The 26553-nt window shown below is 40.9% G+C and overlaps 2 protein-coding genes and 1 non-coding gene across 5 annotated transcripts in view; 2 read left to right on the top strand and 1 right to left on the bottom strand.

The window, feature by feature from the left end:
* The first annotated feature begins 1092 nt into the window (after positions 1-1092).
* Positions 1093-10489, top strand: SOD1 (superoxide dismutase 1). Its single transcript, XM_007965134.3, has 5 exons — positions 1093-1309; positions 5540-5636; positions 8168-8237; positions 8977-9094; positions 10174-10489. Exons 1-5 carry the CDS (start codon positions 1238-1240, stop codon positions 10279-10281), a joined length of 465 nt encoding a protein of 154 aa, XP_007963325.1. The 5' UTR covers positions 1093-1237; the 3' UTR covers positions 10282-10489.
* On the top strand, positions 6045-6215 carry LOC119621546 (small nucleolar RNA SNORA81). The gene has a single exon (XR_005238099.2). It is a non-coding gene; the product is annotated as a small nucleolar RNA SNORA81 (small nucleolar RNA).
* Positions 10490-12685: 2196 nt separating the features above from the next.
* The window catches only part of SCAF4 (SR-related CTD associated factor 4), a 61684-nt gene continuing 47816 nt past the window's right edge, over positions 12686-26553 (bottom strand). For 2 of the 3 annotated variants that reach the window (XM_007965075.3, XM_007965105.3), the window contains exon 20: positions 12686-14022. In XM_007965075.3, the coding sequence (XP_007963266.2) occupies positions 13052-14022 (971 nt within the window). In that variant the 3' untranslated portion in view covers positions 12686-13051. The remainder of the gene's footprint in view (positions 14023-26553) is intronic. The other variant, XM_007965096.3, reaches the window with a different exon arrangement.

The following is a 26553-nucleotide window of genomic DNA, read 5'->3' as shown; positions in this document are numbered from 1 at the left end:
TATTTTGCCATGCTCAGTATGAAATACTAGGCTGGACGTGGTGGCTTATGTCTGTAATCCCAGCACTTTGGGAGGCCGAGGTGGGCAGACAGCTGGCTTGAGCCCAGGAGTTTGAAACCAGCCTGGGCAACATGGTAAAACCCCATCTCTACGCAAAATACAAAAATCAGCCAGGTGTAGTGGCACATGCCTGTGGTCCCAGGTACTTGGGAGGCTGAGGCAGGAGGATGACTTTTGAACCCAGGAGGTCGAGGCTGCAGTGAGCTATGACCGTGCCACTGCACTCCAGCCTGGGTGACAGAACAAGACCCTATCTCAAAAATCAAATAACCCCTTCGCCCCGGACAAAAGTAGTTTGTACTATTTTCTCATGTCATCATATATTTTTGAAATATTTCCCTTGAAAGGTAAGTCACATTTATCATTCCTGTTGTATGGAGACATCATAAATTATTTCACCATTCTACCCTCCTTGAGTGTTGTGGCCTTGGGGCCAGGCAAAAACGCAGGAGATGCCTAGAAGCCAACTAGTTGCCGTTTTGGTTATCTGTAGGGTTGTAGCGTTGCCAAACAGGAAAAATATAAAAAGAATACCGAATTCTGCCAACCAAATAAGAAACTCTGTGCTAAGGACTAAAACAACTGCAGGGGAAGAAAAGGTGAGGCCGGGGATTGAGGTGCAGCGACTTTCTACGCCCTCAGAAAATTAAAAAACAAGACAAAAAAAAAAAAAAAAGAAAACTACAAAAGCATCCATCTTGGGCCGTCCTAATTTCTGAGTAACAAATGAGACGCTGTGGCGAAAGTCAGTCATAACCAATGACATTCCTAGACAAAGTGACTTCAGATTTTCAAGGCGTTCCTTGTTTACATCATTTTGCCAATTTCGCGTCCTGCAACCGTCGGGCCACGCCCCCGTGAAAAAAAGACTGTGTTTTTTCCACATTTCGGGGTTCTGGACCTTTCCCGGTTGCGGGGCGGGGGAAGTCTGCGGCGCACGCGGCCCCTTGGCCCCGCCCCAGTCATTTCCTGCCACTCGCGTCCCGAGGCTGCCGCAGGGGGCGGGCTGAGCGCGTGCGCTGTGACTGGTTTGGGGCCAGAGTGGGCGGGGCGCGGAGGTCCGGCCTATAAAGCAGTCGCGGTGCCGTGGTGCAGCTTTGCGGCGTAGTCTCCTGCAGCGTTTGCGGTCTGTCTCGCAATACTCGGAAGGAGGACCCCCGGCGTGGCCTAGCAAGTCATGGCGATGAAGGCCGTGTGCGTGTTGAAGGGCGACAGCCCAGTGCAGGGCACCATCAATTTCGAGCAGAAGGCAAGGGCCGGGGCGGAGGCTTGTTTGCGAGGCCGCTCCCGCCCGCTAGTCGCCCCGCGCACCTGTGCTAGGAGCGGGTCGTCCGCCAGGCCTCGGGACCGCCCTGGTCCCGCGCCCGGCCTTGGCCCGTGCCGCCCGGTCGGTGCCTTTGCCCCCAGCGGTGCGGTGCCCGCTAAGTGCTGAGTCATCGGGCGGGCCCGGGTGCGGGGTGTGGGACCGAGGCCGCCGCGGGGCTGGGCCTGCGCGTGGCGGGAGCGCGGGGAGGGATTGCCGCGGGGGCGGGCGTGGGCGTGCTGCCCTCTGGGGTCCGTGGGCCGCCGCCGCGGGCTCCGTCGTAGTGCTTGGAGCAGCTGTGCTCCTCCCTTGCTTGGCTGTGTTCTCGTTCCTGAGGGTCCCGCGGACACCGAGTGGCGCAGTGACAGGCCCGGCCCGGGGATGGCGACTGCGCCTGGGCCCGCCTGGTGTCTTAGCATCCCTCTCCGCGTTCCGGCTTCAGCGCTCTGGGTCAGGGAGTCTCCGCTTTTGTACAGCTCTAAGGCTAAGTATGGTTTTCATATTTTTAAAAGGTGTTGGTAAACAAACATACGCAACAGAGACCGTTTGTGTGACACTTTGCAGGAGTTTGTTGGCGTCTGTTCTAGGTCATGGTTGGGCTGCAAGGGCAGAGAAGGTAGCCTTGGATAGAGGTCCTTTTCCTCCTCCTAAGCTCCGAGAGCCAGAGTTTTAACTGACCGTTTTGGGGACTTTCGAGGGCAATGATTCTTAACTTTGGGTGCACAGTTAGCTTATTTGAAGATCTTACTAAAAATACACCAGAGCCCAACCTCAGACCAATTACATCAAAACCTGTCCTAGCGCAGGTGATTATTGCTATTTTTTAAGTTTCCACATGTGATTTTGATGTGCACCTACGATTGAGGACTGTTTGAGGACAATGGGTGGGGTTTGGGATTTGGAAATTGGAAGACCTGAAGTTTCCATTACACCGAACTGGTACTTAGTAACTCTTGTCGGAGCATTTCTTAAGCCAAATTTTCTGTGAAGTGGCTTTAAAATTGCTCTGCCAGTAGGCAGGTTGCTAAGATGGTCAGAGACAGACTTCTGAACGACTCTTGTAAAATGTACAGAAATATTTTCATAACTATTAGTAAAATTGCAAAACGTGTTGCAAGGAAGGTGCTTGTGATAACACTGTCCCCAGAGCCTTAGTGAAGTTACCAACTGGTGGAAAATTGTCTCATACTCGGCTTAAAAGTCATGAGACAATATTTATCATATGAATGAGATTCAGTCTTTAAAGGGGTTTACAGAAAGGTGAGAGGACAGGAACAGTCAGTCTGTGCAAGTGTCTGAAATGTATATGAGGGAGATACGAGTTTAGCTTTTTTCTTTAATACGTCTCCAGGGCCGGGCGCGGTGGCTCAAGCCTGTAATCCCAGCACTTTGGGAGGCCGAGGCGGGCGGATCACAAGGTCAGGAGATCGAGACCATCCTGGCTAACACGGTGAAACCCCGTCTCTACTAAAAATACAAAAAACCGGGCGAGGTGGCGGGCGCCTGTAGTCCCAGCTACTTGGGAGGTTGAGGCAGGAGAATGGCGTAAACCCAGGAGGCGGAGCTTGCAGTGAGCCGAGATCGCGCCACTGCACTCCAGCCTGGGGGACAGAGCAAGACTCCGTCTCAAAAAAAAAAAAAAAAAAATGTCTCCAGATTTTCTGGAAAAGGGTTCTTTGGCGTTTGACTCCATTTTGCGGTTTCATTTGTCAGACTTCGTTTTGTCCCTCTTTACTTATTCCCACATAATTCACTAGTACTAGTGTTATGTTTTGTTTCTGAGACCGAGTCTCGTTGTCTTGCCCAGGCTGGAGTGCAGTGGCGCGATCTCGGCTCACTGCAACCTCCGCTTCCTGGGTTCAAGCAATTCTCCTGCCTCAGGCTCCTGGGTAGCTGGGATTACAGGCGCGTGCCACCACGCCCAGCTAATTTTTTGTATTTTAGTACAGACCGGGTTTCACCATGTTGGCCAGGATGGTCACGATCTCTTGACCTCGTGATCCACCCGCCTCGGCTTCCCAGAGTGGTGGGATTACAGGCGTGAGCCACCGCGCCCAGCCACCAGTACTAGTCTTAAGACGCCTCTGTGGAATTCCTTCTCCCTGGCCTTTGAGAAATCCATGCATGAACCCAGGTTTCTGTCATTTTCCACCTTCCCTGAGCAGCGTGCATAGTTCCTTCTTTTAAGCGCCTGACTTCGTTTTGGTTGGTGCCCCTTGTACCTGAGAAAGAGCCTTGGATAGTGGAGCTTTCCAGCTTTCCAGATATGCAGAGATAATAAATTGGCTATAAACTACCTGGCGTGGCCTATTCCGTGTTTAAAATCTTAGACTCGTGGCTAGTTTTTACAAATCAGAATCTTTCACCTACTAGTCCAGTTTTCCTAGCTTCTCTTGAAGAATTGTTAGAGATCTCTTCATACTGAGCCTTCATTAGCCCAGGACAGTGCTGCTGGAGCTTTCCAGGCCTGTGTTATTCACTTGAGTTCACAGCCTGGTCCCTGTAGGGTTGTACCTAAGCACAGCTACTTACATGTTCCCAATGTATTACCCGTTAAATGGAGGTTTGAAAGAACCTCCTCTTTTTGGCCCTGTGCTCTGGATAACAACATATTTGAGGGACAACTTTCACATTTGAGTTTTTCCAAAATTAGAGGTTGTAGAAGAGTCACAGTGTCTATTCTCAAAAAGAAAAGAATTTTTAAAAGGCTGCAATTGCCAGAATCCTTCGTTTGAGCAGTGGTATTTTCCAGTGGAAAGTCATGTCTTAAGGGTTAATGCCCCTTAACTGTTGTCCCTATTTGAAAACCAAGCTAAAAACAAGAGACACAAACATGTATGACGGTGTGGTGTGGATGCTGTGTTTATTTTAGTCCTGAGATCTACTCGTAACGTCCTTGATTTCTGTATGTAGCCACGGAGCACCGTTACCTGTCACCATTGCCTGAATGGTGATACTGCTTGCTTGCTTTTTGGTAGAGTGGAAAGGTTATCTAGGTTTCAGTGCTTGAAAAGATTTCAGAAAACAGTAGTACCTCTGGTTAGACTAGAATCAGTCCTCTCCTGAGGGCAGTGGAATAGGATATTTTCTGACTGCTAATTAAAAATACCTATGATAGCCGGACGCGGTGGCTCACGCCTGTAATCCCAGCAGTTTGGGAGGCCGAAGGGGCGGATCACGAGGTCATGAGATCGAGACCATCCTGGCTAACACGGTGAAACCCCGTCTCTGCTAAAAATACAAAAAATTAACTGGGCGTGGTGGTGGCTGGCGCTTGTAGTCCCAGCTACTCAGGAGGCGGAGGCAGGAGAATGGCATGAACCTGGGAGGCGGAGCTTGCAGTGAGCCGAGATCATGCCACTGCTCTTCAGCCTGGGCGACAGAGCTAGACTCCATCTCAAAAAAAAAAAAAAAAACAAAAAAAAACCTTTGATGGAACCTTAAAAACACTCACTGAGTGGGGAGTGGAGAGCAGGGGTCCTAGGGTAGCCTGTTGGACGTTTCCAGGGTGCCTTTTTCTTTTTTTTTAAAGTGTGTATGCCATATGGAAGAGTGTCTATATGGAGAAGCAGCAAGGGGCTAAAGAGCGTATGATGAGACATACACCTTTTGGGTTAAAAAGGCTGAGGCAGGAGAATGGCGTGAACCCGGGAGGTGGAGCTTGCAGTGAGCCGAGATCGCGCCACTGCCCTCCAGCCTGGGCGACAGAGCGAGACGCCGTCTCAAAACAAACCAAAAAGGTTTACATGTACATGTATATTCAACATGTACAAATATGACCTATTCAAGTGTTTACTAAATAGGTACTTACATTACATATTTACTGTAATAGTCAAACCCTATGAAGTATCTAACTCTGACGTGTAGGTACTCACTTTGCTTACCACTCTATTTGGTGCTTTTTATGTTATTTAATCACGAAGCCTGGCCACAGGGCGCTTGTGCATTGAGTGTGGGAACAAGATTACCATCTTCCTTTTGAGGACACAGGCCTAGAGCAGTTAAGCAGCTGGCTGGAGGTTCCCTGGCTAGAAAGTGGTCGGCCTGGGATTTGGACACAGATTTTTCCTCTCCCAAGTCTGGCTTCTTTTTACTTTACTGTGAGGGATAAAGGTAAATCAGCCGTTTTCTTTGTTCAGAAACTCTCTCCAACTTTGCACTTTTCTTTGATTAAAGGAAAGTAATGGACCAGTGAAGGTGTGGGGAAGCATTACAGGATTGACTGAAGGCCTGCATGGATTCCATGTTCATCAGTTCGGAGATAATACACAAGGTGGGTGTTGTGCTGTGCTGGTGACCCATACTTGTTCAACCTAGTTAGATAAACAGTAGAGTAGCCCCTAAATGTTAAAACTCAACTTGGTTTTGTTTTTGAGACAGGGTCTTGCTCTGTCACCCAGGCTGGAGTGCAGTGGTGCTGTGCGATCATGGCTCACCTTAGCCTCGACCTCCCAGGCTCCAGTGATCCTCATGCCTTGGCCTGTAGTTGGGACTACAGGCATACGCCACCACGCCTGGCTACTTTTTGTATTTTTTTCTAGCCGTGGGGTTTCATGTTGTCCAGGCTAGTCTTGAACTGCTGGGCTCAAGTGGTTTATCCTCCTCCACCTCCCAAAGTGCTGGGATTACAGGTGTGAGCCACTGTGCCTGGCAAAACCCTCAACTTTTAAAAAAGAGGTCAACTTTATTGTATAAACACTGTGCTAAAATGGCAGAAACTAGGACCATATCTTGGTTTTTGTAATAATGCCAGCAGAGTATACACAAGAAGAAAAGTAACTGCACTAGATTGTGAAGACTGGAGTGGACCTGCTTTTTAATGCCCTTTGTCTTAGGATTTGGTGTAGTATATCTTTAGAAACCAAAAAAAAAAAAAGTGAAGTTAAAATAACTTTGAAGATCAACCTTAAGATTAGCCACAAAACTGGTTTTTGTCACCTAGGTGTGGAAAAGAAAGGGAAAGAGTTGATGTTTTTTGTCTTATGGCATCATTGTAGAAGAGGATTTTTTTTTTTTTGGAGACAAGTCTTACTCTGTCACCCAGGCTGGAGTGCAGTGGCGCCATCTTGGCTCACTGCAAGCTCCGCCTCCTGGGTTCACACCATTCTCTTGCCTCAGCCTCCTGAGTAGCTGGGACTACAGGCGCCGCCACCACGCCTGGTTAATTTTTTTGTTTTCTTAGTAGAGATGGGGTTTCACTGTGTTAGCCAAGATGGTCTTGATCTCCTGACCTCGTGATCCACCCATCTCAGCCTCCTGAAGTGCTGGGATTACAGGCATGAGCCACTGTGCCCAGCCAGAAGAAAGTGTTTTTTAAAGAAGGCAATAGAAAATAACTTGGGTTCTTAACTTTTGTAATGATCCCAGGTGTTTGAGCTGGGGGTTGAGGGTGGGTGCCTCAAGCGAAGGGGCTGCATTCGTTTGCATAATGTCATGTAAGCATAGCTCCACACTGCAAACACAGGCTCCTTAGTGGGACAAAAGTAGGATACAACCTGGAGATGGAATGCAGAGGATCACTGGTACTTTGGAATATGCTTAAAAAATTTTTTTAGTATTTTTAAAAAATCAGGCAGCCCCTGAACCTGAGTAGGTTCAGAGAAACTGCCAAGTTTTATATTCTTAATTTGGGATTGGAAGCAAGTTAACAAAAGTTTATGAGTTAAATTGCATTTAGTGGTCTTTTGCCATATTTGAGTAATCTGAATTTTTTGTTTATAGGTTTCTTCTTAAACTTTATTCATCTTGCTAATTTAGTTTCAAATAGTGATTGGTAGTGATCAGATTTGATCCGTTTCTGTAATTGCTAAAATTCCCCAAGTTGCTTTTTGGCTTACCGCCTCTGGTTTGGGAGGTGATTGCGCTGCTGCTTCCTGTAACTTGCCTGCCTTTCTCCCTGTGTGGGACTCCTGGGGGTGAGAGGACTGCTGAAGACAGCCGTGTTACGAAAGGGCCTCCTGTGCTGTCGAGGTTGTGCTTTGTGAATGTCATCCCCTGGTGCACAGGAGCACCTTCTACACGGTACAGTCGGAATGCCGCCCCCTGGAGTTGTGTAAGGCAGCAGCCTTGGCCCTTGCACATAAGATGCTGTTGAATATTCTGCCTGCACCAAGTAAAGGGCACAGGTAGAACTGCTTGGCAGTATGTTGCTGGGGAGATGAGTTTTTTGTAGTTAAAGTGTACTACATTCTTACAAATTTGGATCTTAACCATGGGATTTTAATAATAGAAAAACTGTTGAAGATGAGTTTGGTCCCTTATTGTACAGTGAAGAAGCCGAAGCCCAGAGAAGGGTGTTAACTTTACGAGTGTCAGATAGTAGTTAGAACTTTTTTTTTTTGAGACGCAGCCTTGCTCTGTTGCCTAGGCTGGAGTACAGTGGTGCAATCTCAGCTTACTGCAATCTCTGCCTCCCAGGTTCAAGCGATTCTCCTGCCTCTGCCTATCAAGTAGCTGGGACTACAAGTGCGCACCACCACGCCTAGCTAATTTTTGTATTTTTTCAGTAGAGACAGGGTTTTGCCATGTTGGCCAGGCTGGTCTCAAACTCCTGACCTCAGATGATTCACCCACCTCAGCTTCCCAAAGTGCTGGGATTCCAGGTGTTAGCCACCATGCCCGGCCATAGACTTGTTTCTGTTCCCTTCTCACCATGCCTGTACCAAGCTGTTGCTTATCCCAGAAGTTGTGATGCAGGTCCCCGCTCGCTCCATGGGAAGTTTTAGCAGTGTTTCTTTTTAGAATGTATTTGGGAACTTTAATTCATAATTTAGCTTTTTTTTTTTTTCTTTTTCTTGTAAATAGGCTGTACCAGTGCAGGTCCTCACTTTAATCCTCTATCCAGACAACACGGTGGGCCAAAGGATGAAGAGAGGTAACAAGATGCTTAACTCTTGTAATAATGGCGATAGCTTTCTGGAGTTCATATGGTATACTACTTGTAAATATGTGCTAAGATAATTCTGTGTTCTCCCCCACCTTTGTTTTTGAACTTGCTGACTCATCTAAACCCCTGCTCCCAAATGCTGGAATGCTTTTACTTCCTGGGCTTAAAGGAATTGACAAATGGGGACACTTAAAACGATTTGGTTTTGTAGCATTTATTGAATATAGAACTAATACAGGTGCCAAAGGGGAACTTATACAGGAAATGTCATGAGTAACAGTACTGTCAACCACTAGCAGAATCAATCATCGTGAAACATAGGAAGCGTCTGTAGATAAAAAAAAAATTGATATTGAAAACTAGTCGAGACTCCATTTGTAAGTGTATGTTTTCTGAAAGCCTTTCAGGAAAATACTAAATCTAAGGACAAGATTTTTATATCAGAGGCCTTGGGACATAGCTTTGTTAGCTATGCCAATAATTAACAGGCATAACTCAGTAACTGAGAGTTTACCCTTTGGTACTTCTGAAATGAGGTGCACCCCCATCTTTCTTCCCAGAGCATGAGTTTGTAGACTTGAAGCCTTGTTTGAAGAGCTGTGTTTAGAATGCCTAGCTACTTGTTTGCAAATTTGTGTTTACTCAGTCAAGTTTTAATTTAGCTCATGAACTACCTTGATGTTTAGTGGAGTCAGCCCTAATCCATCTGATGCTTTTCCATTATTAGGCATGTTGGAGACCTGGGCAATGTGACTGCTGGCAAAGATGGTGTGGCCAATGTGTCTTTCGAAGATTCTGTGATCTCACTCTCAGGAGACCATTCCATCATTGGCCGCACATTGGTGGTGAGTTTTCATAAAAGGATATACATAAAACTTCGTCTAACATACAGTCATGTATCTCTTCACTTTATGATTGTTAGTCGTGGTTTCTAAAGATCCAGATAAATTGTACTTGCAGTTCAAATTAGGAAAAGCAATTTTATTGGACAATTATGGTGAAAATCAATTATTTTATCTAGGTCAGTTAAGAACACTGTTCTGCTAAGATGCAGTAGAAAGCAGGTTACATTTGACCATATTAGATCTGAGTTTGGAAAACAGAGTAGTCTTTAGTTTTAAAATGGCCAGATTTTCTTGCCAGGATTGGGTTTCTCACTTGTTAAACAGAACATTTAGTTAAGTTTAAAACCTGGGATGGACTTCTGTATTCATGTTCATCCAGGACTGCAGGTTATCATGACTTGTTTAACTTGTGGGAAGCTGTTGCCCCAAGTTATTCTGGGGAATGCATCTGGTTCATGCAAAACACCAAGTAGACTGGCTCTCTTTTACCTCCCTTTGAGGGCATTAACATTCATTAGTCACTTCCATTCAGTTAACCCTTTTATTTTTAAGGTTTTCTTGAGCCATAGTTGTAAAGCAGAAAAATTGTTTACAAAGGTTTGTTGAACAAAATTCAAAATACTGTTGCTGAAGTATTAAGGTTTTTTAGGATTATGTCTTATTTATAGGCCTGTCATTCATTTGGTATGAAATTTTGAGCGTTATTCACTTTCACTTTCCTTTTTTTCCAAAGCAATTAAAAAAATTGCCAAAGAGTGACTGCTGAACTAAAGTTACTGTAACTTATCATGGAGGACTAAGGGTAGTGTGTGGTGGTCTACAACATAGTTATTTGGGTTTTTAGTATTTCATTTAGAGATAGCAACACTTACCTAATGTTTAAAAGTAATGTCTTTGCAACACCAAGAAAAAGCTTTGAATAGTAGTTTTTACTTTTAAACTACTAAGTATTAGTATATCTACTAGGATTAATGTTATTTTTCTAATATTATGAGGTTCTTAAACATCTTTTGCGTATTGTTGGGAGGAGGTAGTGATTACTTGACAGCCCAAAGTTATCTTCTTACAATTTTTTACAGGTCCATGAAAAAGCAGATGACTTGGGCAAAGGTGGAAATGAAGAAAGTAAAAAGACAGGAAACGCTGGAAGTCGTCTGGCTTGTGGTGTAATTGGGATCGCCCAATAAACATTCCCTTGGATGTAGTCTGAGGCCCATTAACTCATCTGTTATCCTGCTAGCTGTAGAAATGTATCTTGATAAACATTAAACACTGTAATCTTAAAAGTGTAATTGTGTGACGTTTGCTTAGTACCTGTAATGAGAAACTGGTTGATGATCACTTGGAAGATTTGTATAGTTTTATAAAACTCAATTAAAATGTCTGTTTCAATGACCTGTATTTTGCCAGACTTAATCACAGATGGGTATTAAACTTGTCAGAATTTCTTCAATTCTCATTCAAGCCTGTGAATAAAAACCCTGTATGGCACTCATTTTGAGCCTATTAAAAGAATCCAAGTTCAAACTAAATTAGCTCTGATACTTATTTATATAAACAGCTTCAGTGGAACAGATTTAATAATACTAACAGTGATAGCATTTTACTTTGAAAGTGTTTTGAGACCATCAAAATATATACTTTTAAAACAGCAGGTCTTTTAGCTAATACGAACACAACTCTGCTTAGACAACAGGCTGTCCTTTGAAAGCTTTAGGGAAATGTTCTTGCTTAGTCATTTTAGCATTTTGATTCATAAAGTACCTCATTTTAAAAAGACGTTACGGTGTAAGAGAGCCATTTGATAACTTTTAGTGAGTTTAAAAGGCAGGTTACAGCCTCAGCTAGCTAATAAGATTATCTACCTGCCAGAATGGCACAAATTGTACATTCAAGGGTGGACGTTGGCACAACCTACTTAACAGATTAGCCCTTTAAAGAAATCTATAGCATTGGAAGATAGAACCAAGGAAATGTTTGACTGTGGGTTCTGGCTGCTTATTAATTTACACACCGAATTAGTGAAATGAGTCACTTTCTCTCAATGTATTTACGTACCTGAGAGAGAATGCTTTTAAATGTTAACCTAACAGGTTTGACTATTCAATCGGAAATTGTAAATTGTAGAATATTTCTGATAAACCAGGAATAAGTGACAATCTGTTCATAAATACGTACTTTATCAAATGTAGGAGAGGAAAAGCTAAATTGGGAAGACAAATCTGTAGTGTTTCCAAAGTTTTAAAATTATGTTAAAGAACAGTATGCTTACAGTGTTAAAACCACCATTCTTTAAATCTCGGTAATGTTTAAAAAACAGTATTTAACCCATTTCCCTAATGTAGTTTGTTGCCTATGTGGAATAACTCTAAGAATTAGAGACTCACGCCTTTCAAACTTCAAATCTAATCACGCTAGCAGTTAGGAGTCGTCATTTCATGTGCATATAGGATGCTCTCAATACTTTAAGTTGGAAATACAGGCTGTAAGTCCTTCAAGTCTGGATGTTGGGTAATCACGTTTTCTTCCAGAAGCCATTTGTTAGGACTTTTTTTGGGCCAGTGTAAAATTAAGGACAAGTTTTATAATTTAAATTTACAGATACAACAATTTTCTCTCATTTTCTAAAGGCAGGAATATAAGGACATTGCCCTAGATATATTCTCCCCATCAAACCAAAGGCCTTGCTGCTGAGTATTATTTAAAAACCAGAGTAATAAAGCAGCTTTGCCTGAGGATGACGGCAAAGACAAAGTTAACTGCTAAGCATACTGAAACCAGGAGTTTAAAAAAGTAATTCAAAACAACTTCAAGGCCATAAATATTTGGATAGTGTGACATCAGGTCTTGGCACTGGATTTCCTGCAATTTCAGATAAAGGCTTGACTTGGCTTTGGATGTCTTCATGTAATTCTTGGATAACCTACAACAATTTTTCCTAGTTAACCCACCAACTTTAAGCAAAAGAAAAAAAGTGTATGTGAGGGAAAAGTTCAGTTTACCTCTGCCCAGCAGGGGAATTAAAAAACTGGTAAAGAAAGGCAATAGGCAAGGCTTATGTAAGGAAACAGTAATAGGTTGCACTGAAGTCCTCAAACACAACAAAAAGCTTTTAGGTTGCAAATGTTAACCTTGATTCTTTTACCCTTTTGAAAAATTCAGTGGGATGGTTGGAAAAAAAAAAAAGAAACAACACACACACACATGCAACCTTCTAACGTAATACCCAGGCAGTCAGATAATTTATAGTACAACATGTAACACTGGAATTAACTTTTCCCCCAGAAAAATCTTACAAATTAATTAGGGCAACATATACCACAAAGCCAATGGGGGAAAAAAAAAACAACCCTCGATTGAATTGCAAACACAGCTTTTCAATTGACATTAAAACAACTAACCTTTACCTTATGACTGAAACACTAAAATTCAAAAGTATTACATATGAAAGTGAGAGTAACTACATAAAATGTCTATTTTCATCAAATAAGTCTAATTTAGACTCCAATACAGTATTAACAACTCAAACTTTGATGGTGAACAATCCTTTTCCACCTTAATGCAGTGTAGGAAGAATAGCACACATTAAAGTTTGTTACGAAAATAGAGTTTATTAAAAACATCCCTATTGTTTTGAGGAGCTTTCACCGTTACCTTGTCTTAAATTAAAAAAAAAAAAAAAATAGAGAGCACTTCTAATTACGATTTGTAAACTTTTTAAAGTCAAAACTTTTAAAAAGTTACAGCAAAAAGGGTAATATTTATTCATATTTTCAGTATTTTTTGTTATTTTGTGGCTATTTTTAAATAGAAGGGAAGCAATCAAATTGCTTACAGTTCCCCACCAGCTGGCGCGGGGCTGCAGTACAGCGGGAGCGGATATAATACAGCATCTGTACACCTCAAGCTCTACACTCCAGGAAGTGTCACTGTCACATTTTCACAAATTCCAGTCTCTTAACGAGGAGCCTCTGCTGCTGAGCCAGAATCCTTTTCGGGTTCAACGGATGAGGTAGCCTCAGCAGGTAACTCTTCAGAAGGCTTTAGGACTGCAGCCTCAGACTCCCCCTTCTCAAGTTCTGAAGCAGTGTCTACATTTCCCACTTGGCTACTGGGAGGTTCAACGGTTTTGTTACCACCTGCCCTGTCTGTCACCTCAGGCTTTTCCTTTCCTCGTGCTTCTTCCTTCTCTCTACGAGACTCTCTATCTCTAGAATCTCTCTCTCTGTCTCGATGCCCACTAGAGCGTCTATTTCTCTCTTCCAAGTCTCTGTGCCTGTCCCGGTCAGGGCTCCTCCTTCCCCACTCTCTCCTGTCACGGTTACTATTATCTCTATCATCATTACGGTTCCCATACCGTTCCCGGTCATTTTCCACCCTATTTCCGAAAGATCTTCTTCCAAACCTTTCTTGGTCTCTACCTGAATTGAACTGCTGTCTGTTATCATTTCTAAACTGCTGTGGCTGCTGCTGTGTTGGTGGAGGTTGTTGTGATGGCGGCGGCTGCTGCGGCTGCTGCTGCTGCTGCTGCTGCTGCTGTTGCTGGGGCGGCTGCGGCTGCGGCTGCTGCTGCTGTTGCTGTTGCGGCGGCTGTTGCCTTCCGTCTCTGTCTTCAGGACCCCCTGGGCCTGGCCCTGGGCCCCCGAGCCCTGGCATTCCACCAGGCCTAACGAAGGGGCCATGTGGTGGGAAGGGACCTTTCATTCCATGAGGTGGGGGCATTGCAAAGCCCCCTGGTCCTGGCGGCGGGCCTCTGTGCATCATGTGCGGTGGCATGGGACGGGGCGGCATCAAAGGGAACCGCTGTAAGTGAGGTGGGGGCATTCCCGGAGGGCGCTGGAGTGGGATGAGACCGGGCCGGGCGCCAAGAAGACCAGTAGATGGTGCCTGAAGTCCAATTACAGGACCAGGGGCAACTCCTTGAGTGCCTAGAAGACGACAAAAATAAAAACGTCAACACCAAGAAGATGGCACTCCAGTTTCACCTGTGTTCTGTGGAGCTTAAAGCAAAATCAAATTCAACCCACAATCTTCAAATTTCATACTGTGGGCCAGTCTACCCGTCACAAACCCAGTGTGAGGCCTAGTAACAACCTAAGGCAAGCAACTGCAAAGAGATTTTTAAAGTATCTAATACAGGTAAGGGCCAGAATAAACTGGAAAATAAAATAGTAATGGTAATACCAATTTTCAAGGCCTATGTCAGAATCTCCTGTAGCTTTCATCAGAAGCTGTTTCCCACTCCAAATACATTTCAGAAACACAATGTGCTAAGTCCTCATGAGATGAACATTCACCATCAGTAACTATTCAAGCTAACTAAGCAGACTGCAGGGGCACACAGAAAACTTACACCCTAGGTCTTCTTACTACTAGAAAAAAATGAGGTCACTGACCTAGAAAACCCAGTAGAGGAAGATCTCTTTGATTCCATGCTACACTTAGTCCATATTATTAAAATGCCTCATGCAGTTACCATGCACTGTGCATCAATTAAACACTAATGTCTACAAAACAAAGATCCATACGCAAACGTAAAGTTTATTGTTACAGTTCCTTTTTCAAGGCACAGCACAATATCTAACTTGCGAGGTCATCATGACCTGAATAATGCTCAATGTTCAGCTGTTCGCCTTCTATTCATTCTTCCTATTCATTCTTCCAAAGGTGGCAAGTCTGGTAAGGTTGGTGCTGCTGAAATAACAGTGACTTCTTGGGTTTTATTTTCCCATCTACATGAGGGTTTGCTCATACTGATGTAAGAGTCAACATAAGTTCAACAACCTTTTTCTGCTTGGGGTTTACCACTTAGGTAACAAAAGCACTGGAATCTCTCAATTTATTCCTTTGCAAATTTAAATATTACAAGACAAATACCATAATACTATGACTGAAAGGAGTTATTCTGATAATGGAAAATGTTCCAGATACTGTTAAGAATATGCTATTTACCCATGTGCTGCAGAATATGGCAATGGTAAGAAAAATACTTGGGTGACACTGACAGAAAAATGAGCAATACTTTAGTACTAGTTACTTTCTTTCTTCCCCAACATCATGTTATTTAGGTTTACAATTTGAATAAACTTCTTCCGACCTACTTCAGCAAATTTAGCAAAAGTCCTGTTTCTAGATTTTATGTACTAATAATTATATCATGCTAAACAAGAACTTCTACTTTAGTTTTTGCTACCCACAATGTGTTGTCCAATAGTACTTGTCACACTTTAGCACTAAAGTGGGCCTGAAAAGGTATGTAAACTAGTTTATAACTCTTTTAACATAAAAACTCAACAGCTTTGGTATTTACATAAACAAAAATATCTTCTTCTAAATGCCTAAAGAGGAATGTATTATGTTCAGTGAAATATAATCTCGGACATGTGCCTCAGCATTCTGGCTTATAAAATGGGCATAGTAATAACACCTGCCACTTGTTGAGATCAAATAGGATAAAACACTTAAGAGTGAGTTCAGTGTTTGGCTCCTGTAGCTGTGAAATTATTATTCTGCATATCTATTTAGAAAAGTAATAAATCCTAATACCAAACATTTGATTTTGCAAAAAATAAACACATTTTCCATTTCTGATAATTAAAATCTTAATCAACTCCTCCTGCTTCTTCAACACCTGCCATAAACTCAAGTACTTTGGTAACTGGAAAAAATACATTGAGCTTTCACGTCAGGTCTAAAGTTGGGAAATGCTGACTACCATAGCAAAAACGCCAGAAACTGTGAAATGGATGCGGTGATGACTCTTCACAGGCTCTTTAGACTCTTTGGGAAAATCCCAGACAATGAACATGCACAGGACACCAGCTACACCTTATCTCAGATAGAAATAAAACATTCTTCACATCATCTGGGAAATATTTACTGAATATATACCATACCCTGGGGTAAGAGAAGCATACGTCTTTGCTTTCACTTTGTAAAGGAATAGTGTAGTTCCAACACCTGTGGAATTTAGTCCAAAACATAAAATGTATATGCCCAGGCACAGTCTTTTAATAGAGGGATCATTATACAGAAACACCTGAAACAAACAGAACTTTACTTTCCCATCACCTTTTATTAGGAAAGATTTGTTTTCCAGGACTAAAATGACCAAAGTTGACTGTTACAGAGGTCAGCGTAGCACATTCTGGTGCCTATCTATAGGTTCAAGTGGCCGTGCCAAATTTTAAAATAACACCAGAAAAACGGAAGAAACAGTTTCAAAGCATCTTATTATAACAAGAGAATTTAGTTGAGATGAGTCTTCAAAAGGAGAGTGATTCCTGAAGGGCCATGGGAAAGTCCTACTCGTCATTGCCCCATGGCTTGGCGTCCTCAAGTATCTGACAGTGGCCAAAGGATGCAAAGCCATCTCAACTTACAGAGAGACAATGGGCCTGATGATAAAACACAAACCCCAGTCTGAAGGACCACATCTCTTAGGTACTTTACAGCATTCATTTGAGGGTATAAATTAACAGGGTTAAAATTTACAGTAATCATAAACCTCATATAAAAGCACAATTTTTATAAAGAATTGCCTATTTGATACATGTGGATATTTGTGTGGGATCTGCTTAAAACATTATACACTCAAATCCCTTCCCTTCTTTGTAAATAAAGCTAAAAAGATGTGGCCAGCTGGGTTTCCTTTTAAACCTTTGAGAGCCAACTAAATTGACAGATTTCTGATAGAATATGCCCATAGCCCCAGATGGCCCTCAGACCACAAAAAACATTTTTTTTTATCTGTAGTTCCTTTTTTTCCCTTTTGCAGTGGACATGTAATGCTTTTATAATTAGGTATATTAAAAACACATTAGGTGGCAGAAGACTTTGGAAAGCATGCTAGCTAGGAACTCCTTATTAGCAAAGCTGGCATTAGGCATAAACCATCGGAGTATATTGTGAGTTACCTAGGTGAAAAGGGCATTCAAAGCAATTACTCATTTCATCTGGAAATACGATGTGCGGTATCACTGACAAGTTTTCTAAAGTTATAAATGTTTAAAAACCCAATTCATTCACATTATGTATTAAATATCTGAATCATCTATTAAGTCATTTAATAGTCCTTTTCTCCAAAAAAGGGACAAACTTTGGTAGAAACGGACAAATTTCAATTTCTGTAGGAGATGGCACAAGCTAGCATGGTGGTATAGAGGTGGGACTCATAAAGCTGGTGTGTGCATCTGAGTGGCAGTCATTGGGGGTGTCTGAATTGGATCTCAAAGGAAGAGACAAGGCTAGTGAGTTAAAGAAGGACATTATTATCAAGACATTACTAGCAGCTTTTGAAAAGGCATAGCAAGGTAAAGCAGTGGTGTGTGTGGGTCAGAGAACCACAACAAAATGACTTTTGATGAAAACTAAGAAGAAAGGAGAAAATACAGATGAGGTTTAAAAGAGGTAAGTCAGGGCAATTCAGAGGCCCTATGAGCCACAGAGGAACCTGGACTTCGACCTCTAGTGGTGTAGAAAACCAAGGAATTTTTAGCAGGGATAAATGATCCTATGATTGTTTTTGATAGATGCTTCTGGCAAGTAGTGTACAGGACAGCCAAGAGGGGAATGCCATTTCGGAGAATCCAGCAGTGACAGCGATAATGACAAGAGACTGAAGTGAAAGAGAGGTGCTAGAGATGGAGGACACAGAAGACATTTAGTGGACAGAAAGGATGGGGTGAAAGCAATGAAGGAACACAGCTCTCTGCCTTAACTGAGCGGATGCAGCTGTCAACGCAAGATCAGAAGAGTGATGGTGTTAACTCCCCTGGAATACAGGTGAAACAAAAAAGGGCTCAGACCTGGGAAACAATTTTTTAATACAGCAAGGCGTTAGGGCAGACCAAACGAGTATCAGCTCTAAATGCCTGAATTCAAATTTGAGAAGTATAGAAAACACACTGAAATTTAACTAAAAATAACCAAGAATCTATAAATATTTCCTATGATGATCCAAAAAAGTTGTTTTACAATTTAAAAAGGGGGTGGGGAGACACCATTGCCATCTACAGCAAAGATGCCTGAAATGGTGTGAAATAAAGAACAAGTACATTAAAGGGCTATAGGGGAGGTGGGAGAAAGGAAGGTTGATTTCATAGTTGGAGTCCAATGTGGACCCTGAAATCTCAGGAAAATGTGCATAAGGGATACAAAAGGCATATAAATGAATAGGGTGGCTTTCTGTCAAGGACCACAGAGTGTATGCAGTCAGGGAGACAGATATAAAATACAAAATGTGTAACGTCTGATTTAAATACTGTGGGAGTGACCAACTGCATCAGTTGCAGAGGATGCAAAATTTCAGTGAGATCTTCACAGAAAGAGGAACGAGTCAGTTCCTCTACCTGTTTTGGTCAACAACCCTATCTTCCATTCTACCAGAGCCACCACCTCTAGGAGCTCTAGATGTTTGATCACTAATAAAGTAATTTCATTACTTCCAAATTCCCAATTTCAAGTACCCTACTCTTTACCCGCTTCTCCTCTTTCCAGATTATTCTCTCCATATCTCCTTTCCCCAAACAATCTTCGATCCCACCAGGCTCATGCCCCCACCCCCGCCAAGGCCTTTCATGTTTTTATCTTCCTCCTTACCTGCTTTGGAGTCCATGGCTCTCCCTCACCATATCTGCCTGGAAAATCCCCAACACTGGTTTTAAATGCAACTCTTCTGCCTAATCTCCACCTGGACATGAAGTATGCTGACCGCTCTCATTTCAAATTTTCCTAACTATAACCAAAGTGCACCCTTCATTCTGGCCAGTAATCTAACATTTTACTAGTCAATCCACATTCTCATGTCCTGGATGAGGACACATGTTGAAGTTTCTCCTTAATCCTGTCTACTCTTAGTTGTTTTGTTTGGTACTTTTAGTAAGGTAAAATTCACACAGCCTGTAATTTACCCACATAAATGTACAATTCAATGGTTTTAGTGTATTCACAGAATTGGGCAACTAACACAATCAACTTTAGAACATTTTTATTACCCTAAAAGGAAATCCTGCAACCATAGGCCATCTGTTTCCCAGCTTTCCCCTCATCTGTCCTAGCCCCAAGCAACCACATAATGTTTTCTCTCTCTGTGGGTTTGCCTATTAACATTTTGTATAAATGGAATCATAAAATATGTGGTCCTGTGTGACTGGCTTTTGCTTGGTGTATCTTCTCAAGGTTCATCCATGTTGCATGTTTAAGTCCTTCATTTTTTATTACTAATATTCCATTACATGAATATACTATATTTTAGTTACCCTAGTTGGCTTATCATTTTTTAAAAAAGATCTTTAGAAAAAGACTTTTTCATCCACCCACATACCACCAAATCTACCAACTTACTTGCACCTGAATTCACATTAGTCCTACTGTCTGTGACTGACTGTGCTCCAACGGCTACACCCACTGTTCGTATCCTGGATCTATCCCCTCTCACCTACATCACAATCTAGCACACAGCCCTTCTTGCTTGCAGTTCCCCTCTACTGGGCTTCCCAATGGTAAGTATGCCGTAGTTTTTGTCCATCTTTCAGAAACAAGAACAAAAATTAGAAACTCCCTCACCCTGCATCTCCTTTCAGAGATCACCCCATTTTGTTGTTCTCCTCTATAGCAAATCTCCTGAGATGTTCAAAATCCTAATTGTATCCTTCATCTCCCATTCTCTGATGACCCTATATAACTGGGCTTTTGAACTCATCAATCCAATGAAAGCACTTTTCTCAAGGTCACCAGGAGCCTTCATTTTGCTAAAGCCAGCTGCCAAGTCACAGCACTCTTTCTTCATCCATCAGTGTCATCTGATAATTCACCTCTCTCCCTCTTTCCTGCCTACGAACTATACTTGGCTTCCAGATTATCTCCCTCTACATTTGTATCCTAGCCCACGGGCTGTATCTTCTCAGTATCCTTTGCTGCAGAATACAGTATAGATAGTGGTCAAAAGCTCAGGCTCCTGTTGGAGTGAGACTACCTCAAATTCTAACATTGCTACTTGTAGCTACATGATCCTTGTAAGGTTATTTCATCTCCAAGTGTTTCAGTTTCCCCATCTATAAAATGAAGATAACCCTGAGGGTTGCAAGGCTGAAATGATTAATAGATACAAACTGCTGAAGAGTTTCTGGCACGTGGAACTATGTCTTAGCTCTCAGCATCATATTCTCAGCTGCCAAATGCTGAAGAATTCTTGTCCTCAGACCTCTCACCACTTCTCTATTTACATTCTCTCCTTAGGTAATCTTACAGGCTCCTGTGGCTTTAAATATTATCTTTATCTGCTAAAGATGCCAGAATTTACATCTCTATTAGATGTTACCAGTAGTTCACCTGACCTCTGTACCTGGGTATCAAAGTTAGAATATCCAACATTTTAATTTGATAGGCTCCCCTGAAACCCACTCCTACAGATTTGTGCATCACAGGAATGGCAATTACATCTACCAGTTGCTCACATAAAAAACTTGAGTCATTCTTGACTCTCTTTCACATTCGTATTTAAATAATATGGCAATTCTGAAGGCTCTATCTTCAAAATATATTCAGACTCTAACCACTTATCACCTCCGCTGCACCAGCCCAACGTGGGCTAGCTCCCATCTCATCTGCTGCAACAGCATCAGAATGGGTCTCCTTTCCACTCTTACCATCTTCTAGAGTCTGTTTCTCTAACAGCCACAGTAATACTTTAAAAACGGTAAATCAGATCATGGCGTGGGTAAAAGACTACACCATTTCCACTGCACTCAAGGCCTAGTGCTCAACAACCTTTTCTAAGCTCATCTCCTGCCACTTTCTTCCCTTTGCTTTCCCTTCCCACGGTGGTCCTTCGACAATCCATGCTCCATCTCAATTCAGGCCCTTTCCTTTGGTCCTCACTCTACATTCCTTTCCTCTGTATTTACATGAGGGTATTCTCTTCATTACTGGTTCAGATGCCTTCCCTAGCAATCATATTTAAAATTGTACACATCCGTGTTACACCCTGAAATTGCCTAACTGTCCTGTTTTACTCTCTTCACAGAAACATCTCCATGTTAAATTATTAGCCCAGGTCTGCGAAAATATAAACTCCAGAAAGACAGGTTTTGTTCATTCTGGTATTTCCAGTACCTAGAAGGGTGCCTAGCACACAATTGTTATTGACTAGATATTTATTGAATATACGAATGGTGTTTGCAGAGGTGATGACCGAACTCATCAAGGAGAAGATACCTCTCAGGGGATTAAGAATAGAGGCTACAAGGTCCAGGCCTTTTCCCAGGGTGGTAAGAATCTTTCCAGCATAAACCTAGGAGGACTTGAACTTTGAGAAAGGATGCAGTTTTCTTTCAATCTCCTTTTCTGTTCTTGTTGCAGTTCCACTGTTTTGATTTGATCTCTACAGAATGAGTGTCACTGTAGCATTTTGCATGAACTCAAAATGAACTCAAATGAAGAAAAAGATGTATCAACCACTCTTATCTCTTTCATCAATGCCTGAAGATCCCTAAGCATATATCCCTAGGTATTTTTTAAACCATCAAGTATTTTCCTTTTTTCATTTCAGACCTGCAGAAAACTGAAATCAGAGTACAACCAACATGTTATTTCCTTTGCCTAGATTCACCAATAATATTTAGGCCTATTTATTCTGCAAACACTCCTAGGCTATTCTTATGGAAGGCACTATGTTCTGAGAGCTGGGGAAAATGGAAGAGTAAGGAGCTAATTTTCAAAGAATGAGAAAAAGCATCTTTCAGATCATATTAATACATTAAGATTATATTTTAAAAATGATGCTTAGAATGTTAGCAAGAGATTCTTAAGAGAAATTTGAGTTTTCAATAATATATAGTGCAGATATACTGAGAAGTGGCTAATCTATTTTTGGCATAAGGTTACATTATGTTTTGATAACATCTAATACATGAAAAACAGAATTACAAGTGAAATTGGAGAATGATTATCTCTTTTAAATGCTTGGTTTCTTCAAAATAATGTACAGTAGGCTCTGTATGGTCAACTTCCTACAGATTTGCTTTTTGGAATTTCAGTTAGTATAATAATTACTAAGTATGTTACTATAATTGACAAAGTACGATAGCTATGAGTTAAAATTTCACTATCAGAGTCAATACATTTGAAATCTAAAATTAACTTTCTATCACTGAATGAGATTATCTGTAGGCAATTTTATTTTCAATATTAGCTAGAAAAAAATCTTACCTGAAATTCTTTACAACAATTAACTTTGTCTACCAAAATCAATCTAGAGCCCAGAGTTACTACCGCTCCCACCTTCCTCAAGATGTCCCTCAGAAAGATTTAAATTTAAGACATTCTTCAGACTTATACTCTAGAGCAGTCTAGGAAGTGACAGCCCAGGAGAAGTGGAGACAATGTGTTAAAACATTTCAAGGTTTTCTGCAAGACCTTCTTCATGTTTCATTTGAAGTGCTTTGCCTTGTGAGAAACTATGGTGTGTTCACGTGTAAATTCATATCCATGCCAAATATTTGTTGTAGATTAATCACTATTTTGCATTATCCACTGTATCCAATGAACAATGTTATATACTAAGTTGAAGGTACTGTAATTTGTATTTAAGAACCATTTCTACTATATAACACTAGTGGAATAACATAATACAATAATTAGAGTACTAATTCAAATATTTTAAAGCTTTCAAAGAACACTTTTACAGGATAAGTAAACAGGCTTTTTGGGTACCAAATCAAATACCTGATATATCACTCTAGCTTATAATTTAAGGTAACCAAACATTAAAGTTCAAACAAAATTAAAACACAAAAATTGTTTTTTAAAAAATTACATATTATGTTAGTACTTTAAAAACTCTACTTCCTAGAATTTTCTTCAGGCTTCCTTTTAATGTCAGTGGCTAACTAGTGCATTACTAGTAGACTGGTGCTTTAATATTCTAATAAGTATTGCTAAAAATGAGCCATTAAAAAAATCTAAAATTTTAGATAGAAACTGTGCAAAAAAATCCAAACTTAAGTGAAATCACCAAATCAAATTCCAACTGATATTGGATATTGATAATTGCTGGCAAAGTTACTCATCTTCTAGGCAGTTTCAGGGATCATAACGATAGTATAAAAACATTTATGCTTGTTTAAATATAATTCACAAACCAATTCTGTCCCCACAATTTCCTGAGGTGTCCAAATCTGGAATCACCAACTCAAATGCCTACTGAAGCCATGCCAGGACTGCAGTGCATCACACCACTGCCTAGTAATTCAGCCACAGGCCACCAACTTGTGACTCTGGCTTTAAAACCTTTGGTAACAAAAATTACAAGTAGGAAGTGATCTTACAAATACCCAATTCTTATTTAGAAATTTTACCATCAGCTACAGTAGTGTGACAAAAACTGGCGGTAATCTCTTCATATTGATAATTAATGAATAAATATACTTGTCAAGAAAGAGGCTTTAATTTCCCATAAAAGGAATAAGTTCGACCTAGAACAGTTTTTGCTTGAGAAGAGATTTTGGATATACTGGTAACACCGTAGAGATAGGTAACACAAACAAACATTTTTTTGTGTATTCTTTTTTATTGTTTGGAACACCAAAGTAACCCAAACTTTACATTTACAATGAACTTTTTAATAAAAATAGGCTGTACATATTAGAGATACATGTTATACAAAAGTTTCTCAAAAGTAAACACAAACACTTATACAGTAAAGAGAATGAACTGAATTGCTATCATTTTTAATATTCCTTTTCTCCTAAGTGACCAACAACTGTAGAATGTTATCTTTAGCTTTTATGAAACTCCCACCATGGTAGCTATTTTGGTGTGTGAGATTTCTTTAAAATCAAGTCATAATGAATTATTATTGTGCATCAAGTAATTTTATATTTTCAGATTATCAGTATTACTGAAAGAATCAAAATCTCTAAAAGTTGGTTTTATTCCCTCCCAATTCAGTAGTACAACTCAACTAATTACTCCCAAACTAACACCCACACTTAAGTCTGATGATACAAGCAAACCATCCTTAAGGCACCCACTGCCTCTTTCCAGTATAATCAGGCCTCACTACAGAATTTTTGGAGACCCACTGAACAACTCTGTAGCACCTATTACTTTAAAAATATTGCCACATTTCACAAATTTAGATCCAAGAACTCAGCTAAGTCTCACTCACTGGAAAAACTATAGATATCTAGTAGGTGTGCTATTTATCACTAAACTGACACGTTTTCTCATTAAGCCAACTGATGGAACTTTAATATGTGTAAATTTATGATCTAATCTATCTTGAAAATATGTGAGGCAACCATGTCAAGATAAATTTTTTTTCCTAAAAAGTAGGCTGGATGCAGTCGCTCACGAGGTCAAGAGATCAAGACCATCCTGGCCAACATGGTGAAACCCCATCTCTACTAAAAATACAAAACTTAGCTGGGCATGGTGGCATGCGCCTGTAGTCCCAGCTACTTGGAAGGCTGAGGCATGAGAATCGCTTGAACTCGGGAGGCGGAGGCTGCAGTGAGATGAGACTGCACCACTGCACTCTAACCTGGCGACAGAGTGAGACTCGTCTCAAAAAGAAAGTTTGCTTCCTCTGTCTGCCAATACAACAGTTTAAAACGAATCACAGCTGAAGTAATATAATTTTAGAATTGCAAAAGATATTCTTCTCTAGGTGTTATAAATACCATTATGACATTTCTTACCTGTATAAGCACCTGCCATTCACTAAGTGCCTGCCCTACAGCAGGCCCCAAAGCAAGTGTTTTATATATGTTAGCCCATTAAATCATCATGACACCATTGTGTCTGTCATTTTTATCCCCCTTTACAGATGAGAAAACTGAAGTTTAGTATCAACTTCTAGACTCACAGTTTTCTGGGGAGCATAACAATTCCTTTTATTATCTTAAAACATTAGAACACCAAGAGGAAATACCAAAGCATCTTAGTTCTGGGATTCCATCACTTGATTATCCCAACCTAATTACTGATCCTTTAGTACTGCAATACTGCAGTGTGGTTACCACATTCCTTTATCAAAATGATAAAACTGGTTAGTCTTGGATGAACCCTTCTCAGCTTGCATACACATTTAAAACTCATTCCTCTATAAGGTCAAAATTCCTGTGATATTCTTTTCAAGACTGCTGACTGAAGGCACATGGAAGGCTTTCTTTCTCATGACTGGAACTAACCTGCTGCATTTTAGTTCAAAGTGCTTATTTTAACCAAACTGTTTTCACTTTTCTTACGTCAAATTCTAAACCCTTCTGGATTTAGAATAGCCTTCAATTTAAAAATTTTGTTTTAGAATGAAGATAATCATCAGAGGTAAAATATGAACAGTCCTGCATTGAGAACCACCCACTCATGTAACAAATGTTCCCCCTCTCATGGGTCCATCTAGTGGGAGGAAGATGGACATGCAAACAGTATGTCAGGTGATGATAAACGCTACGACTGATTCAGAATTTAATTACTTTTCTAGCCATGCCTAGCTTACTATGTTTTTCCAAGCTCACCAACTTCTCATCTGTGTTTGGTTTCACATGTTGGACGCAGAGGTTAAATTGTATGTTCAGTAGTGATAAGAAATAACAGGCAGGGTCTTCAAGACCTAAATGTTAAATCACAGGGAAGCTACTTACTACTCTTCACGGTTGTTTGAAAGCAGTGGTTATTAAACTTCTGGAGTTCAAGAGATCTTTTCACTCATTCAATAAATGTATTAAGCCCAGTAAAAAACAGAAATGCAGCAATTGTGTAAATAGTTTCAGGCAGTCTAACATCCATGGACCTTAGACTAGGATTCATAATCACGGGTGTGTGTGTGTGTGTGGGGGGGGGCATGTGGGATGTGAAGAGAAGGGGTTGAATAGAAAACTATCCAGATTCTGTGATTCTTGTGCAATCATGTTAATATGAAAAAAAAAAAAAAAAAAAAAAAAAAAAAAAAAAAAAAAAAAACCATAACAAAACAGATGCAAACATGTTCCCTGGTTCCTAGTCCAATGCTCCTTGTATGATATGACTTCCATTGGAAGGTAGACCTCTTAAGCAACTTCCTCATTAAACAAATCATTTTCCATCATTATGGTAACTACACTCCTATATCACTTGTGATAAATTTTAATCCCAAATCCTTTTACCATTACCCAATCTGTGTACTAAGGGAAATAAAATCAAGGCTATTATCAGCCTAACCTTAGGCTAGGGGAGGGCAGAATACAGTATACCATTTAAAAGCAAATTATTTTTTATTATAAATGTAATACATGCAAAAAATAAAAAATTCCAACAGTACTGAATAGCATAGGTGAAAAGTAAAAGTCCTCCATTACAAACCAATGTCTCACAGTCCTACATCTCAGAAATAATCAATGGGTTCTTTCCTGAAACAACTCAGATGATGAAAGTAAACAGGCATATGCATTTACCTTTGAAAAATACTACGGGCTCAC

Source organism: Chlorocebus sabaeus, chromosome 2, assembly GCF_047675955.1.
Source record: "Chlorocebus sabaeus isolate Y175 chromosome 2, mChlSab1.0.hap1, whole genome shotgun sequence".
NCBI lineage: Eukaryota > Metazoa > Chordata > Mammalia > Primates > Cercopithecidae > Chlorocebus > Chlorocebus sabaeus.
This window is presented reverse-complemented; position numbering and strand designations above follow the sequence as displayed.